The sequence below is a fragment of the Engraulis encrasicolus genome, chromosome 7, assembly GCF_034702125.1.
Source record: "Engraulis encrasicolus isolate BLACKSEA-1 chromosome 7, IST_EnEncr_1.0, whole genome shotgun sequence".
NCBI lineage: Eukaryota > Metazoa > Chordata > Actinopteri > Clupeiformes > Engraulidae > Engraulis > Engraulis encrasicolus.
Window position 1 is genome coordinate 26716878 of NC_085863.1, and position 18658 is coordinate 26735535.

Below are 18658 nucleotides of genomic sequence, written 5' to 3' on the forward strand. Positions count from 1 at the left end.
ACCTTGGTGCTTTGTTTCACCGGGGGTAAACTAGCTAGGCTTAAATATTTCATTCCTCACAACAGAACTGTGTTACTCAACACAATGTGGCTTTTGTTACACGCTATTGCTCCGCTCTCTAGGAGAAATCACACCATAATTATGCCTTAGGAAGGCCTGATTAATTTTTTAATGGATTCGATGTTTTATTCATGCCGCTTGCCGGCTCTGTGCTGTGAGGAGAGAAGGGGCAGTGTGAGGAGAATGGCCTACAAATACCTGCATTCCCAAGGAAATATTTGCCATGTCTCTCTCTCTCTCTCTCTCTCTCTCTCTCTCTCTCTCTCTCTCTCTCTCTCTCTCTCTCTCTCTCCCTCTCTCTCTCGTGTGTGCGTGTGTGTGTGTGTGTGTGTGTGTGTGTGTGTGTCTTTGTGTACAAAGTATGTACCAGTCACAGAAAAAAGCAATTTTTAAGGAGAAATTATGCTATTGTACTACTTAACGCCTTTCCATTGCTGTGATAACACCATTATTGGCTCCTTCGCTGATTTAAGAATAAAATCAGAAAAATAGACATATAGGGCTACCAAGATGAAAACCATTTATTTGAGTAAAAACCTGTGTGTAAAAATATGAAGTGTAATCTTGGTATGATATGAATCACTCCGCAGTGTTCCGATTGTGTTCTCTTGAGTAATGATGTTCATCTGAATGGTATCCATTAGCCCATCTGAACTCAGATATTGGAGTATGTTTTCTTAGAATAATCTGACTAGGCTTGGTGGGGGGGGTTGAGGTCTTTAGGTTCCCTCAAAGATAAAGTCGAAGGGGCAAAAACACCCCAATAATGAAAACGTTGATCATTGTCTTTTGTCTGCCTGTGCCTTTACGAGTACCTATGTGTGATTCAAAATTCTACAACTGTGACCCCACAATGTTGACCTGAAGCTGGTGGCTATGCACATTACCATAAGTACTCGATGACCGTGCACTGCAGGTTGCCAAGTAGGCCTACATTTAAAGAACCAACAGCATCCTATCAGCCTACACTGATGATGATTGGCTTTAGTGGGTTTGTGATAGCAAGCAACAGTGTTGATTCACTGTTAGACGCAGTGTAAGATTAGCTACTACAGGCAGAGCCGGTGACAGCTTTGGCTGGGCCCAGGGCAAAGTCATCTGAAAGGGTCCCCCACCCAATGCATTCAATGTAATGAGGACCCAATTATGGGCCCCTATCTCCCAGGGCCCGAGACAACCGACCCCGTTATCCCCCCTTGTCGGCATCCCTGACTGCAGGGTGCATTAATGACATCAGAGTGTGTGTGTCCAGCTGTTCCCTAAAGAACCCGTTGCCCTGCCCTTCCCCCCCACCGTTGCCCAGCCACTTCCCCCCTCCCTCTCCCACTCCCCAATTTGCAATAGCCATCAAGCAAATGAGATTGATCCTTCCCTCGTAGGCCGCTACTCACCCTATAGGCCTAAATGGACAGAGAAGAGAGAAGAGCAAGCAGGTGCGACTGAGCTGACCCCTTTTCTTTCATTTGTTCCATCTGGTTTTCTGCTTCCGGTCCACAGCAACAAGAAAGAGACTGTCCTTCCTGGGGAAAAACTATAGCCTACAACCAAGGAATTATATGGCCATGATTGAATATCCCTTTACTGGCAAAAAAAGATCCACAGACCCGGGAATCTGTAGTTTTGCAATGATTAATTTGAGGAAGGTAGTCTAAACATAGTGGATAACAGGAAAGGAAAAGTGGCAATGGTTGTTTGTTGAGCTCACAACTGAGTGTGTGTGCTCCAGGTTATTCTTCCTGATGATACTGGCCAGTTGTAGGCCAGGCCTAATAAAAATGATGAGGCATTTGGTTATGCCATGAACGCAGTTCCCTTATCCGGAATATCAGACCTCATCAGGCGGATATCTGCAAAAAGGGGAGGTGTTACGATGACCTTAGAGGGCGTTTGCATCTAAATGAGCAGAAATACTCATGAACGGTCATCCGGGTACTTTGCTCTTAAATGTGCGTTACGCCCCTTTATGGGTGAAAACAAACCGAATGTCTCATTGACTTACATGCTACATTGGCTAGCCTAAATGAATACATTCCATGCTTCAGCCACGGCTGTTTGGCTATATTATTTGAACAACCGGCAACGGAACACGTTTTCGGCATGTTGCGCGTGAACAACGCTAGTCTACAGGTCCGTATCTTTCGTTTATTAATCCCCAACATCACCAATTGACTTGCATGTGTTGTTTTCCCCCACAAATGGGCGTAACGCACATGGAAAACGTCACGCCGTTCATGAGTATGAAGTAGGCTGCACACGCCGAGACCAATCAAAGACCACAACCCCGACTGACATGGGAAGGGTTAACTTTTTTCAACCATTCGAGGGAGGGCTTAGGTAAAAGAGGCTGGACTGTAACCGGAAGTGTCTCGAGACTGCTCTCCCTGTCATTTCGATACGGTAGGATTCTGTGAAGAGAAGGACGGCAGAGACGAAGGAACACAGCTCTGTCAGCTGGTAAAAAAGAATAGAAGAAGCTGCAACGTTAGCCTAAAACGATGATCCCATCGGGCAAGCTTATTGAAAAGCAGTAGCTTCTTGTGTAGTTTTATTTTTATATTGAATTAAATGACGTAGCTAATGTTCTTTTGATTACATTTATGATTAGCCAGTGTCAGTGAAAGAGGGCTGTGTCATTGAGAAGGCAGGACACGTCAGGAGAGAGAAAACCCTGGGAAGCTACAAATTCTATTACAGCTAGATCATCCTATACAACTAGATCGCTAGCTGATAAAACCATAAAATCATATCATCCATATCGGCCTCGTCGTAGATAAGTGTGGTCAAGCTGGAACGGATATCGTCAGCCTTCGCCTGGATCAAGGGTAACGTTAGCCCCTAAAAGGTGAAAAGTGGTTTTATTTTTTCCTGTTCACCATATCCGCTTATATGTAACACAATTATCCATTTGGCTGTTTTTAACACAATGTTTTTGGAAGATATGCTTACATAAAGATGTAGTGGCTTCGAATAATGAAAGGACTGTCTGAATGTCGTCGTCTTTCTGCATTTAAAGGGTGACTAGCTGACGTTAGTAACGTTAACGTTAGCTAACGTATGTTAGCCAACTAGATAACTAGCTAGCTAGCAATCCCATGTCGAGAAAGGGAAGAGGAATTCTGAAGGGTGTATCTCTCATATTTCTGCATTCGGAATATATGTTCTCGCTTAAACTGTAAAGATTCAGAAACACCTCCCTTGCTGCGTGGCTTTATGAGTGGCTAGCACTTTAAACGGGGTGCTGCTGGCTCGGTCAGTCGCCACTAGTTCTATCTGTGTGTCGGCTATGGTCGCCGGGGGTTGCTTTGCTTTGCCAGCAACTAGAGCTCAGGCGTATTCTGTGGGAACGTCACGAGGCTATAATTAGGGAGAGCGAGTCAGAATATAATCTAGCCGGCTACCAGTTGTAAAGACAGCCAACTGTTTTTTGTTGTACGTATTCAGCTAAATAGGCCGAGGTCCAAATGACCTGCCAACGTTAAATTTTTATGTCCAAAGGCAGTGGCAGTCTACAGTGTGTGTATGCTTGAAATGCAATTTGCTTCCTGAAATGGATACGAATTGACCCTCTTGTTGCCCCATCTCTCCCCAGGACCTAAAGGCAACGGGAACGAATATTGCGTGGGGGAGAAGCGAACTTGGACCAGAATAAATGGGGGATTACGGGTTTGGAGTCCTAGTGCAAAACAACAATGGTAACAAGTCTGCTTTCCCAGTAAGAATTCACCCGCACCTCCAGCCTCCCCACCACCATCAAAGCACCGCTCCCAGCCCTGCCACCTTCACGAGCAGCAACACTGCAGGGAATGGCAACAGCAGTGGGTCGCCCTGGCTGTTCCCTGCCACCAATGCCCACAGCAGCATGCAAGATGAAATACTCGGCTCTGACAAGGCCAAAGCGCAGCAACAGGAAATTCAAGAAACACAAGAGAAGCAGCAACAGCAGTCACAGTTGTCCCCAGCCCCCCAGGAGAGTGGCATCATATCAGACATGGACAAGGCTCGGTCCGAGGAGGGCAAGGGCGAGGGGAGCCCGTCTGACGTCAGCAACGGGAAGGAGAAGCTGCGTCTCGAGTCTCCCGTGCTGACGCCCTTCGACTACCAAGAGGCCCCGGGCCTGGGCACGGCCGCCCAATCCAGCTCCTCCTCCTCCTCCCTGACCAGCTTCAACAACTGGTCCGCTGCTATGCCCCCCACCCCGGCCTCCACCATCATCAACGAGGACATCAGCTTCTTCAACCCGGCCGCCTCGGCCAACAGCGGCCCGCTGCTGTTCCAGAACTTCTCGCACCACGTCAGCCCCGGCTTCGGCGGCAACTTCTCCCCGCAGATCGGGCCCATCTCGCAGCACCACCCGCCGCCGCACCCCCACTTCCAGCACCCGCACGGCCAGGCGCACCCCCAGCAGCACCGCCGCTCGCCGGCCAGCCCTCACCCGCCCCCGCCCTTCCCCCACCGCAGCGCGGCCGCCGCCTTCAGCCAGCTGCCGCACCTCTCCAACAACCTGAACAAGCCCCCTTCTCCGTGGGGCAGCTACCAGAGCCCCTCGCCCTCGCCCTCCTCCACCTCCTGGAGCCCGGGCGGGGGCTACGGGGGCTGGGGCGGCTCCCAGAGCCGGGACTACCGCCGGAGCCTGAACGGCGGCGTGGCCCCCATGAACTCCATCTCGCCCCTCAAGAAGACCTTCCCCAACAACCACGTGGTGCCCTCGCAGAAGTACTCGCGCACCAGCCCTGGCTTCAACCCAAAGTCCTGGATTGACGAGAGCCGCAGCGACAACATCTTCCCCTTCCAGGTGAGAGGGCCGTTCTTATTAATCCTTGCTCTTATTTTGACCCTTTTTGTGTTTTTTGTCCTGCCAGGCCTTTCTGACAAGCCTCATGCCAGGTCCCTCACTGATTTTTTTCTTCCTCTAAATAGGAGTGTGTAATGCAGAAAGAAATACATTATCTTGGTTTACACACAATGACTGCGATGTTGATTATGCTTAATCTAATTACACAGCCGGTGCCTGTCTGCGTCCTTGTGTGATGACGAAATCGTGTGTGTGTGTGTGTGTGTGCACGCGTGTGCGTGTGTGTGTGTGTGTCCGTGCGTGTGTCCGTGCATTTTGTGTGTGTGTGTTTCTGTATGTGACGTGCTGCGAGGAGAACAGAGGGGAGTAGGGGAGGGTAGTGGTGTGGAAATCAGTAAGGGGTGGGGATGGTGAAGCTGGAATCGCCAGAGGCTCTGATGACTAACACAGCTTTCACACTCATAAAAGCGCAGAAAAAAAGAAATATATATATATGTAGCACATCTTCCACCAGCCCCCAGATGCTTTTATTCAGCGCTATACACGAAGACTCGGGAGGAGAGAGAGAGAGAAAGAGAAAGAGAGAGAGTGTGACAGGGGAGTATTCATGTGGGAGAAAGAAAAAAAAAGATGGGAGGAATACCTTTGCCGTCCGTGTGGGAGTGCGTACGGCTCGGCCTTGCCTGTTTCCACACTTTCATTCATAATTTTGCAAGTGGGTGGGAAAAAAAAGATGATGATGATGTGTGTGGGTAGTAGGAGGCCATTGCGTTGTGTGTCGATGAGTGTCGGGTCTCGCCCCTAGTCATTAAGCAGGCAAGGTAGGGGCGGCACAGCGTTTGTTTCAACAGTAAAAAGTGGCCTATCGTGCTGTAGTGCTGTACGCTCGGCTCGGCTCGGTGCACAGCCTATTTTATTGATCATGCAGGCAGGCAGGCAGCAGAAGGGGAGCGTGACAGCAGTGCTGCGGGGGTGGAGCAGTGGGAGAGGAGGAGTAGGAGGAGGAGTGGTGGGGTGGGGGTTGGGCTCATGGTGGAAGCCCCGGTTGGTTGGTTGGTTTGTTGGAAAAAGCCAGAGTGGGTGGGTGAGTGAGCGTGCCAAGAGGATCTGACGACGCTGCGTTGCGTTTGGTTTGGGCTTGCACGGCTGGCGGGTGGCTTCTTCCTGGGTGCTGCTGCCGGTACGGTAGCATCATCATTAGCCTGTTTTATGTGCTATGGCGAGCTGTGAAGCTCCCCCGCTGGGATCCGGCTCCGCTGATCAAATACAAGGCCTCTGAAGCCGCTGTTTGTTTTGCATATGACGGGACGCCTTTTTACTGCTGCTCGGCCATATTGCCCGTTTCCCCGCTCTGCCGTGTTCTAATTTAGAATTTTCAGAGCGTCAGATTAGGGCTCTTATTATGGCCTATTATATGGATCTAAGCAGAAGGCTTCCTGATGTACTAAGCGGGAAGTTTACAGTTATTCTCAACTGTGTTGGTTCGATGGGCTGAACTGATGTCGTGACTGTGTGTGTGTCAGAGAGGCAGTGTAGGCCTGGCTCTCACACATTCAATCCATAGATCAATGTGTGGTGCTCACTCACATACTGGCCGCGACTATATGAAATGGGTCAGATGTCTGCTGGATCAAACGCAGATCCGCATTCAGTCTGGTTGAAAACCATGAAATGCATCTAGGCCTACAGTGTTTATGTAGGCTTTGGTGTTCATGTAGGGCTACTACAAGCTGATTTAGCCAAACCTCAAGGAATGTTGAACACGTCCATAAGGTGCATGCCTAGCTGTACTGCAGTCTAGAACGGTCTGACTTCAGTTTTTCCTGGCAAGCAATTAGTTAGCTGGCCTATAGAGAGCGAAGAGAAAATGGAGTTAACCAACAAGCTAACGAGACAAGTTATTTGGACGCTAATGATGATGATTATTGTGCCTCATGCAGTTTGGCAACTGTGCCACTTCTGGGGGTACGATGTCAATAATCATGCAGTACCATTACTTAATGTATTTCATGGATGGACAACTAGGTCAATATAGGACATTTGACACCAGCATCATAAATCGAGTTGGAACAGTTGCCCAAGTGTTACATTGTACAGTTTCAAAGTGCTAACATTAATATGGGAATTCATAAGGTCATGTTGAGCTCCTGTTCATATCAAAAACACAGTTCACAGTAGTGATAACGTAGGCTTTGGAATTTAGCGATTCATAGATATCTATATGTAGTGCACTGTTATCAGTCAAATGGGAATTTAGACGGCGAAGTCAGTGCATCTCATCTCAGCTCAGAGTCCTTGATCTGGTGCACGATCTCAGTAGAGCAACATTTTTCAGAGAAGCCAGGCCAACCCAACCCCGCTGCTTCCAATCTAATCAGACTGCCTGATGTAACCGCCTGTCGACCTAAAGCTGCTCCTTACCCAGCAAGCAAGTCACTTGGTGTTTGAATTGCTGTTTTTGTTTTTTAAACCCACCCTTTTCAGAATCAATGTTCCTGGTTCCTGTTCTATGTAGTGGTAATTAGAACCGGTTGTCGAGAGGCGGGTTATTCCAGTCCACTAAAACAAACACAGGCCTGTGTTGTTTTGACTGCCAACAGGTGAGGTGGAAGATGGCTTCTCATTGTACCATGTGTCCTGTTCAGGACTCTAAATTAACATCAGCCAAATGCTGGTGAAATGCTGGTTAGTAAGTGTGTGTTTGGCTGGTAACATTAACATCTACTAGTCAGTGGTCCTACTACCACTTGTGTTCTTCAGACGTGACCGTAATCACTCCAGACAGTTCTAGAACATGTTGACTTGGGAGCATAATCTGATTTTGATTTCTGAACACATTCTTTGTGGGTCTGCCCACGGTTGCATACGAATATCTTACGGTATTATTGCATACGAGGGAAGACTTTCTCAGCTAGTTGTGCTATGATGAGCTTATCTTTGTACATGATAAAGGCCCACTAGCCTACTTGCGGTTTGTGTAGATACTACCCCATGTGTTGATGGATGGGATGTGAACACAAGACGTTTCCTCCGCCCAAGAATATCCCAACTCTGGTGTGAAATTACCACCGTCTCCCATTACATCCGATTCGGTGGCTAGACAGCCGAGCCGAGCCCTCTCCTGCTCCATACCCCACCACTTATGATAAGACACACACACACACACACACACACACACACACACACACACACACACACACACACACACACACACACACACAGAGCGCCTACACGACACAGTTACTCTGTCTCTTTCTTTACACAAACAAACGCATGCTCAGGGCCACTCCTCATTTGAGCCGTATAATAAACATTGGCGGCTTTGGAGCGCAGGGGAAATGGTCCATGCAGGATCCCACGACTGAGCAAGCGTGGAGGCTGCTGCCGAGCATCCAGCCGGTGATTAGGAGAGAGGCACCTATTAAAGGATCTGCTCTCACCCGTCATCTTCCTCCTCGGCTCTGCTCTCCCCTCCCCGCCTCTCCTGTACTCTTTTTATATTCTCCTCTTTTTTTCTCTCCTCTCCTCTCCTCTCCTCTCCTCTCCTCTCTCCGCCTCTCCTGTACTCTTTATTCTCCTCTCCTGTGGTGGTTTTGCATTCTCCTCTCTCCGCCTCTCCTGTACACTTCTTATATTCTCCTCTTTTTTCCTCTCCTCTCCTCTCCTCTCCTCTCCTCTCCTCTCATGTACTTTCTTTATGTTGTCCTCTCCCCGCCTCTCCTGTATTCTTTTATATTCTCCTTTCTTCTCTTCTCCTCTGCTCTCCTCTCCTGTACTCTATATCTCTTCCCCTCCACTGTTCTGTTCTATTCTCCTCTCTTTCTTGTCTTACCGCCTCCTCTCCTGTACCTTCATTCGTTTCCTCTTGTGTCCTCTCCTCCCCCACTTTGCCTCTCCTCTCGCCTGCCTCTCCTCCCCTTTCCCTTCCCACTCTTCTCTTCTCCTCTGTTCTGCTCTCCTCTCCTCTCATCTCCTCTCCCCACGCCTCTCCTCTCCTCTCTTGTACCCTCCTGTAACCTTACTCTTCTCTCCTTTCCTCTTCTTTCTTCTTCTCCCCTCCCCCTTCTCTCCTCTTCCCAACCTCCTCTCCCATCTTCTTCTTTTTCTCCTCCTCCTCTCTTAGTCTACTGTCTCCATTCTCTCTTCCCCTCTTCTCTCCTGTTTGCATATGCATTGCTATGCGGCCACAGGACTAGTGAGGCTCAGGCTGCTGCCATTGTCCTGGCTCGTGCCCACAGCACACGTGTGGTGCGTGCCCAGCCTTATCCACCATTACTGTACTCCATGCCAGTTGCCACAGCAGAGCAGCGCAGAGCAGAGCATCTCCCCCAGTGATCCTGTACTGCGCTTGCTGCGGCTTTTATAGATGCCTGTTAATCCACTGACACATGTTCACACTGCGCGCACACACACACACACACACACACACACACACACACACTCACAGACACATGTGCACTAGGGGTGTAAATCACAGCCTTCATGACGATACGATACGGTATCGATTCCTTAAATCAGGGATTCGATTTTTTCCGATATTCCCCACAATACGATGCGATGCGATTCGGTTCGATTCGATTTTTTCCAATTACTTTTCCACTACTATTGTGTTATGGAGCTAGGGCATTGCACAGGGGCCAGCGATTCGATTCTTTTCGATTCTTAAGAATGCCCCACGATACGATGCGATTCGATTAAATCGCGGGCCGATACTTCCGATACATCGATACATTTCGATTTTATTTACATCCCTACTGTACACACACACACACACACACACACACACACACACACACACACACACACACACACACACACACACACACACCCTGCAGTTGTAACATGGCCGTGTTCATGTTGTGCCATGTTTGCATGCGGGAAATGTGCAAGCATACATTTTACATGCACATTTACAACACACACACACACACACACACGTGCGGCAGTGCGCGCACACACACGCACACGCACACACAAAGGAGTGTCAACATCTTGTTTTGCTATCTTTGCATGCACCATGTTTTTTTTTAAACATGGTGGGTGGGTGTGTGGTGTTGTCTCAGCTGTTTGAGGATCCTGACTTGTGTACTGCGCTGTGCTTGGCTGTACAGCAGCAGTTTGCTTGTGTGGCTGTGTGTGTCTGTGTGTGTGTGTCTGTACGTGTGTCTGTGTGTGTGTGTCTGTGTCTGTACCTGTGTGTGTGTGTGTGTGTCTGTGTGTGTGTGTGTGTCTGTGTGTGTGTCTGTACGTGTGTGTGTGTGTGTGTGTGTGTGTGTGTGTGTGTGTGTCTGTACGTGTGTGTGTGTGTCTGTACGTGTGTGTGTGTGTGTGTCTGTGTGTGTGTGTGTGTGTCTGTACGTGTGTGTGTGTGTGTGTGTGTGTGTCTGTACGTGTGTGTGTGTCTGTACGTGTGTGTGTGTCTGTACGTGTGTGTGTCTGTACGTGTGTGTGTGTGTGTGTGTGTGTGTGTGTGTCTGTACGTGTGTGTGTGTGTCTGTACGTGTGTGTGTGTGTGTGTCTGTACGTGTGTGTGTGTGTCTGTACGTGTGTGTGTGTGTCTACGTGTGTGTGTGTGTCTACGTGTGTGTGTGTGTCTGTACGTGTGTGTGTGTGTGTCTGTACGTGTGTGTGTGTGTGTCTGTACGCGTGTGTGTGTGTGTCTGTACGCGTGTGTGTGTGTGTCTGTACGCGCGTGTGTGTGTGTGTGTCTGTACGCGCGTGTGTGTGTGTGTTTGGTAATGGAGCAGAGTACTGGCAGGTCTTGTGGCTACACCAGTGGCCTTTTAAGTAGCAACATTCAGGGAGATGCGTCTGCCTTTGAATGTGTTATTACAGAAATGCAGACTTCTCAGTATTAACTTACCTCTCAGCTCATTTTTTGTTCACAATATTTGTTGGGCGGGAGATGAGGCGAAATCAAAGGCCATTTTGTGCATTTTCATATGAATAATAAAATGAAATGCCCCAAATGTTGTACAATTATTGTAAAGCAACTTTAGAAATGACATCTGACCACAATACAAAATCTTTATCGTTTCAGGGGAACTAGGCAAGGTGGTAGCTGTTTGTTGTCAAGGTGACTGGCTTAGACCAGGGTTTCCCTCAACGTATTTCAGCTAAGTCGCTAACATATGGACACTGTAGTACTACAGTGCAAGGACATAAGAAATGGCTGCCTGTGGTGGTGGTGGTGGCGTGGGCAAACTAGGACAGAGTGTGGACAGGATAGGATAAGATGGGCTAGGCAAGCGGGCAGCCCAGGTCTTTTCCCTTTCTAAAGCCTGGCCATCCTCTTAACCACCAGTAAGCGGCTAAAGCTCTCCGTGACTGAGTCTACTCTGTGTGGCTGTGTATTTGTGTGTGCATGTCTGTGGGCCAGTATCTATCAGTGTCTATTCTTTTGTGCGTGTTTGTGTGTAGTCTATACCTTTGTGTGTGTGTGTGTGTGTGTGTGTGTGTGTGTGCGTGTGTGTGTGTGTGTGTGTAAGTGTAAGGGAACTAGCCCCAGAGGGTGCATGGTGTGGCTCGTCCAAGGAGCCTGCTTCCCATCAGTTTAGCGCTAGCTGGGTCTCCGCTAGCCGGGAGGTGTGAGCGTCACGCAGCGCGCGGGGCACGAGGAGCGCTAAACGCCAGCCATTTATGGTCTGATGCAAGTCCCCTGCAAACGTGTTGTGGTGTGTGGTGAACGTCACGACGTCTTCACTAGCACTGTGGCTTCCTTGTCTGCTGCTGCCGCTGCTGCTCTGAGGGTCAAGCCATCAGCAGCCATCCTGTCTAGTGTCTACTAGTGTCTCCGCCCTCCCTGTGTTTACTTGCACAGACCCTCTGGAGAGCTGTTTAGCTTTGGAGAACCTGTCCTTTTTGGAAGCGCCTTTTCTTTTCTTTTCTTTTTTTTGCTCTTTCTTTCCTTGTGTTTTTCTTTTATTTTGCACTTTTTGGTATCCTTTTTTCTTTGGGTCTTTCTTTCGGCCTTTCTCTTGTTTGTTCTTTCTTTCTTTCTTTCTTTCTTTCTTTCTTTCTTTCTTTCTTTCTTTCTTTCTTTCTTTCTGTTTTGTATTGCTCTCCACACAAACACATACACTGTTTCAGACATTGTGTTCTTGTTCTGTGCTGTACTGCAGGGTACTGTAGGTCAGTCTTGTTATTGTGGATCATCATTTTGACCAGGAAATATGCTTGCCTCATCATCAATCCCTCTGTGTAACTTACTCAATAATGTGGCTAAATAATCCCTCATTTCTCAGTGTTACTCTCTCAGTGGCCTATTAGAAACACACTAATGACTATTATGTTACAGCAGCAAGACCAATGTAACACTACAGCAGATAAAGATCAAAGGCGTCATGTTAAACTTTGACAGTTTTTCGAAGAGCCTTTCTGCTTTAACAAGGCTCTTCCCCTCTCTTTTCGTGCTTAGTTTCCTCTCTTCTTCCTGAAAAACAAAACAAACTCACGAGTCATTGTGACTCTCCCAGCTAGAACACACTGCATTATCACAGCAGGTTGGCGATATGACTTAGATCCTTGGCTCCAGAACAGTACGAAACATAACGGAGGACTCACGATTCCGCACTTGTCATCTATTCGTCACCCAGAAACCGCCTGTGCTTCTGTAGCTAGTCTATATGGCCTTGGCTGCATATCAACATATCACGCAGCTTTATTTTGCGCAGTAGTATTACTGTTATGAGAGAGTAGGCTATATACAGTCCCACAAAACCGCATAATGTTGCATTAAGCGTGTTGACATTCGGCTAAATTGACCAAGCCCTTTCAGACTTCCAGGATCAGCAGGATTTCCGAATACGGATTTTGTAATTTAAATGCATGTGAGAGAGATGTGTACACACACACACACACACACACACACACACACACACACACACGTACACACACACACACACGTACACACACACACACACACACACACACACACACACACACACACACACACACACACACACACACACACACACACCAAGCACAAGCACGCTTGGTGGCTCAGCCTCACACACGCTGTTAGATCTGCTTATAGTCTGCTGCTGTCTTTATTACTCAAACAGCGTTGTTTTGTCAGGAGCTGTTTTTTTTTTTATAAGAGTGGCCCATTATAATTCTTAGCCGAGTGGAAATGCCCAGTAATCACATTTTATGACTGCCTTAAAGCTAAGGTACATTTATTCACAATAGCAAGCCGGCCCGCCCCCCTTATTTCCCATTATCCCTGGCAGTGTTTACCCAAGAGCATGTTATTCTTTTATGCTCGCTCGATAGCTGTTTTTTTTTCATCTTATGAATGATCATAAGATTCCTTAGAAGAAGCTTTACGGAACTTCGCAGGTGTCCTAAGTGTTCCCAGATGAACCACACTAAAACAGATGCCCTCTCTCTCTTTCTTTCTCTCTCGCTTTCTCTCTCATCTTTCTCACTACATATCCTTTCCTTTTACGCCTTCTTTCGATCTCTTGTCTTTATATCGCCATCTCTCTTTTGCTCTCTGACCCACATTCTCTTTTTCTCCGTCTCTCTGCCTCTTTCTTTCTCATTCTTCCTTCCTTGAAGTAAGCTTATGTCTCTGTCTCTGTCTCTTTCCCCTTCTTCTGATCTTTCTCTATCCCTCTCTCCCTCTCTCTCTCTCTCTCTCTCTCTCTCTCTCTCTCTGTCCCTGTGGCTGTCCATTTGGATTCTGTTTGCCAGCCTGTGAGTGTTTTATTTCCTCCTGGCATGGTTGAACTTAACCTGGAGGTGTGGGTGTTCTCCACCACCTGCCTGCCTGCCCACATGCCTTCCTGGCTCTCGTGATGTCGACTGCAACAGCAGTCGTGAGCGCCGTCAGGGTTATTAGCCTCGGTTAGCGGCTCCACAATTAGCCGTGCATAAATAGCCCCACGCACAGTAGGATTAAAGTGACACCGGCGACCGTGACACACACACTGCTATCGCCATAACCATAACCACAAACCCCTCTGCTATGCCTGCCTTTGCCTTCCCGCCTGCATGCCCCAATCGCTGTTGCCTGTTGGTGGCCCTCTTGCAGCTTGCTCTGTCACACACACCACACACACTGACACACACACACTCTGATACACACACACTGACACACACTGACACACATACTGACCACTCACTCCCACACACACCACACACACTGACACACACACACTCTGATACACACACACTGACACACACTGACACACATACTGACCACACACACACACAAACGTGCACGCACAGGAGGGGCACGGAACAGCGTGACAATAGAGGTTACAATGGCAGACAATGAGGAGGCTAAGTGGTGGAGGGCAGAGGCGGGCGTGGACATGGGGAGTTGTTTAAATGGAGATGAACAATAGATAAGCGAACGATAGGTGACCTGCTGGGATGGGGATGGGGTTCGGAGGAGGGCGAGGGGGGGGCTGCGTCACGGGGTACACGGCTAAATTATTGTGTTGGTTGGTGGAAGTCGATGGGCGAATGTCATTGAAGGACTCAGGTGCCCTTACCCCCACCCCCTCTTCCTCCTCATCCTCCTCCTCCTCCTCCCTCCCTTGTGTGCCTGCCCGTGTGCTCACAGGCTTAGCAGCGGGGCACAGAGTAATTTTGTGATGTGGAAAAAGGGCTTTGAAATTCCTCTAGTGGCACCAACAACACAAAGATCAGCGACACACTAGCACACACACTCTGAAAACACACACACTCACAAACAGACTCACAAACACACATGCACATAAATGCTTTCTCACTCACAGATCCCCACTAAAAGCATTCATACCGACACAAAGATACAGAACCACAGAATCACTCACACACAAGCAAAAATACAAGCACAAACAAATTATAGCATGAGATACTAAGGTTGCCAGGCCCACCACACCACATGGTCGTTTAGCCTTTTTCATTAGTTCAGCGGTGACATTCCAGATTAAGGTGACTTGAAACACCCTTCACGTGGTGCGGCTCTCAATCACTATTGGCATAGCGCACGGCCCTTCAACAGGCAGGGTGGGGTGGGGGGTGGTTCTGAGAACGCACACCCGTAAATAAATAAATAAATAAGTGCCACCATAAATTATCCACATACTCAAGGCGAACTGGGCTGGTTGGGAGGAGTACGGCTGCTGGTGGATGTCGGTGTGTGTTTTGTGTGTCTTCTGTGTGTGTGGGGTGTAGCCGGTTGTTTATTTGCGCGTGCGTAGGTTTGTTGTGGTGTGAGGGGTTGCAAGGTCGTTTAAAAACAAGGTGTGGGTGTGTGCGTCTGCCTGTATACCACACAGCATGCTGTGCACGTGCGTGTGCGCGTGCGTGTGTGTGCGTGTGTGTGTGTGTGTGTGTGTGTGTGTGTGTGTGTGTGTGTGTGTGTGTGTGTGTGTGTGTTGAACTGGTGTCCAGCAGCCCTGCTTCATCTGGAGTTGCTGGTTAAGCAGCTAGCCTACTAATTTTAGTCTCACCTTGCATAGAGAACAGAAATGTAAAAATAGCCGGTGTCTGGACGAGAGCAGATTGAATCAGGAGAGTTGTCCTCACTAGACCTTCCTTTACTTTACTTTCCTCTCCTCTCGTCGTCCTCTTTTAGCTCTCAGAGACCTGTACTTGAAACAGCCGCCCAGTAAAATCACCTCTAAGTCAGGTCTCAAGTTCAACTGTTGCCAGCGTTTGTCATCTAGACATCTTTGTCAAGGTGTCATGTCTGGATTATTGGTTGCTTTCTGGCAAGATGTCTGACTGGCTGTAGCCATTTTAGGACGTTTAGTACACACATGTACAAACATTTTAATCGCATAACACTGGGAGAATTCTGCAGTGGTGGTCATGTTTTTGATCCTTAAGGCCATCATTAAAGATGTTGAAGCCATATTACTGTAGTCTGGTAGATTACCGGCATAGATCTATAGTATGGCAACTGGCAAGCCAGGGAATGGATGTAAAATGTTACAGGACAAAGCTCAGAGGGAAAATGAAATTCAGCAGTTACTCCAATTCTATTTTTAAAAGTGGAACAGTGCGTTTTAGATGGCCAGCTACTCCGTTCATATTTTTAGATTCTCATTCATGCGTTCAGCTGTGGCTATCTGAAGCGCTAACCAGCGCCGCTGCTTTGTGTCTTTTCGAACAGGGCCTTAGGAAATGACGAACAGGGAGGCAGCAGAGCGAAGAGTGACTTGAAGAGGATGAGTGTGCTTGAGAGAGAGGGATGGGAATAAAAAGGGTGAGATAAGGAAAGAGAGAGCGAGAGCGAGAGAGGATGAGGGTGAGAGAAACAGCAGGAGGGATAGCTGGAGGGAGAGAGGAATATATAGAATATGTGTGTGAGAGGGAGCGAGCGATAGAGAGAGAGAGCGAGAGAGAGCAAGAGAGATGGCGAGCGAGAGAGATGAGCAGATTGACCTCGACTCATAGTGGAGATGAATCGGTCGATCTGTGCCGCTGCTTTAAGCGCCCTGCTGCCTATAGGCGACGGTTGCCACTCGTTCACACGTTCGCTACTAAGCCATGAGAGCTGAAGCGAGCGATTGATGCCAAATACGCTCGCTCGCACACGCGACACTTTGCGGCTGATCAGATGGTTAATCGCCACGCCTGTCAGTCCAGGCAGTCGCTTAGCAACTGCACAGCTGACGCGCCCATGGAGTGGCTGGCATGGTACGGCACGGCGTCGGCACAGGGCTTGGTGAAGTGTGGCATGTGTGGTGCATTGTGTGTCATGTGTCATGTGGCGCCCGTGCTGGCCTCAGGCATGGCATGCGCCTGGCTGGTCGGTTTGCAGGGAAGTGCCCATTCAAGGAATTTGAAACATTAGAGGCCTTTATGTCCCACGTGGGAAGGACATGAGTCATCACATTTTTTAAAAAAAAAACGTTGGTAAAATTCCAACTGTGTTACAATACGACAATGGACAAGATGCATAGACAGACATAGCTAGATGCCATTGGAACAGCGATAAGACAATATTTTTTTAGCAAGAGGATTGTTTAGTAATGATGACAGTGTTTCCCACAGAAATTTTGGAAACTATGGGGGCAGCCGGGATTTCACACGGGCCTTTTTTTTGGGGGGGGCGGGGGGGTGTAGTACATTTATATATATATATTTTTAAAATGCAGTACAGTGAATAATTTCTGTTTACAACACAGTTTCATTCGTCCCTCATGCAGGGGTCTATGTAATGAAAAAAATAATAAAACAAAATAGGAGCAGAGATAAGAATTTAAGAGTAAACATTCTACATGAGGGGTGCTGGTCACAGGGCCAGTTTTTCAAAATTCCTCCCATTGAAAGGGCTGAACAACATATTACACATTTATGTCTATATTCACATTCATTTCTATATACAGCTCATGTCTCCTCTGTCGTGTCAATGAAGGCCTGTCACCTAACTCATTACAACTGTAAAACAAAGCCTGGGGAGTGTTAGTAAACTCATCCCAACTGTCCCTTCTCTGAAGGTTTTTTTTTATTGCTCCCAAACCCAAGTTAACTACAACAACTTGACTAGGCTTTTGATCCCTCTGTCTTTCAAACACTTGTAGTTTTCTCTATAGGATGTATTTACTCCAGGAGGAAAATGCGAAGGAAATCGTAATTCAAATCGTTTTTAACAAAAACGGAAATCGTAAAAAAATAAAAATAAAAAATAAAGTAAAAAAAAAAATTTTTTTTTTTTAATTTTTTTTTTACATTTTCGGAAACTATGGCGGCCAAATTTAAACTATGGCGGGCCGCCATAGTTTCCTCAATGTATGGGAAACACTGACTTGGCACGGATACTCCTTAGATGTACCTCTTTTGATAAAGCATGCAGGTGACTTTTCCAAGATGATTCATTTTCCAAGATGGACACTGTTCAGATGTGTCATAGGAAAATAAAACAATCGTTCAAATAATGATACAAGCACCAAAATTGGTACAAATACTCCTTAGACTTATCTCAATTGAAAAAGCACGCATGTCACTTGAAATCCAAGATGGCCACCCATTTTCCAAGATGGCTGCCAGAAAGTCCTGTAGGAATACTGCAGGAGATACTAGAGCAATTGTTCAAATAGTGCTGTGAGCACCAAACGTGTTACAAATACTCTTCAGACACAACTCTGTTGTTAAGGTGTAGGAACCATTTGAAATTCAAGATGGCCACCCATTCTCCTACTGCAGAAGTTCCATAACTGAAAAAAGTTTAAATTGTGATAGAAGCATCAAACTCGGCACAAATACTCCTTATACATTGTCCTTTTTGAAAAAAATAGCCTACTTTAAACATGATAAGGCCATGTATAACCCAAGATTGCTTCTTTATATGTATAAACCAACCATTGCTTCTTATTAATGGAGACATTTTCTTAATCTCTGATTTGAGGACATTTGAGAGATTACCATGAATTTAGATTATCTTGTTGTCTAAAAGTATAGGAATTTTAAAATGTCCCAATACTCACACTGGCAGCTATAGCCATCTGCAGGTCAGAAGATCAGATCATACCTTTCATGGTATTATGAATGCCATCCATATTTTGTTAGCTGTTGGGAAATGTGCAATGGGTGGGAGGGCTGTCCAGACATCTTTTTGTCATGTCATGGAGTATTTGTACCAAGTTTGATGCTTGTATCACTATTTTATCAAATGTTTCAGTCACCTTACACATATGTATGGTGGCCACCTAGGAAAATGGACGGCCATCTTGGATTTCAAGTGACCTGCAAGCCTTCTCAACAGATGTGTGTCTAAGGAGTATCTATGACGATTTAAGTGCTTGTATGACCATTTGAACAGTTGTTTCAGTTGCTAATTCATATCTGTATGGTGGCCATCTT

At 47.3% G+C, this 18658-nt stretch overlaps 1 protein-coding gene across 2 annotated transcripts in view; it reads left to right on the forward strand.

Annotated features, from left to right (window-relative positions):
* Positions 1–2468: 2468 nt before the first annotated feature.
* cpeb4b (cytoplasmic polyadenylation element binding protein 4b) overlaps positions 2469–18658 on the forward strand; it is a 41615-nt gene continuing 25425 nt past the window's right edge. For both annotated transcript variants that reach the window (XM_063203175.1, XM_063203176.1), the window contains exons 1-2: positions 2469–2902; positions 3650–4852. In XM_063203175.1, the coding sequence (XP_063059245.1) occupies positions 3710–4852 (1143 nt within the window). In that variant the 5' untranslated portion in view covers positions 2469–2902; positions 3650–3709. The remainder of the gene's footprint in view (positions 2903–3649; positions 4853–18658) is intronic.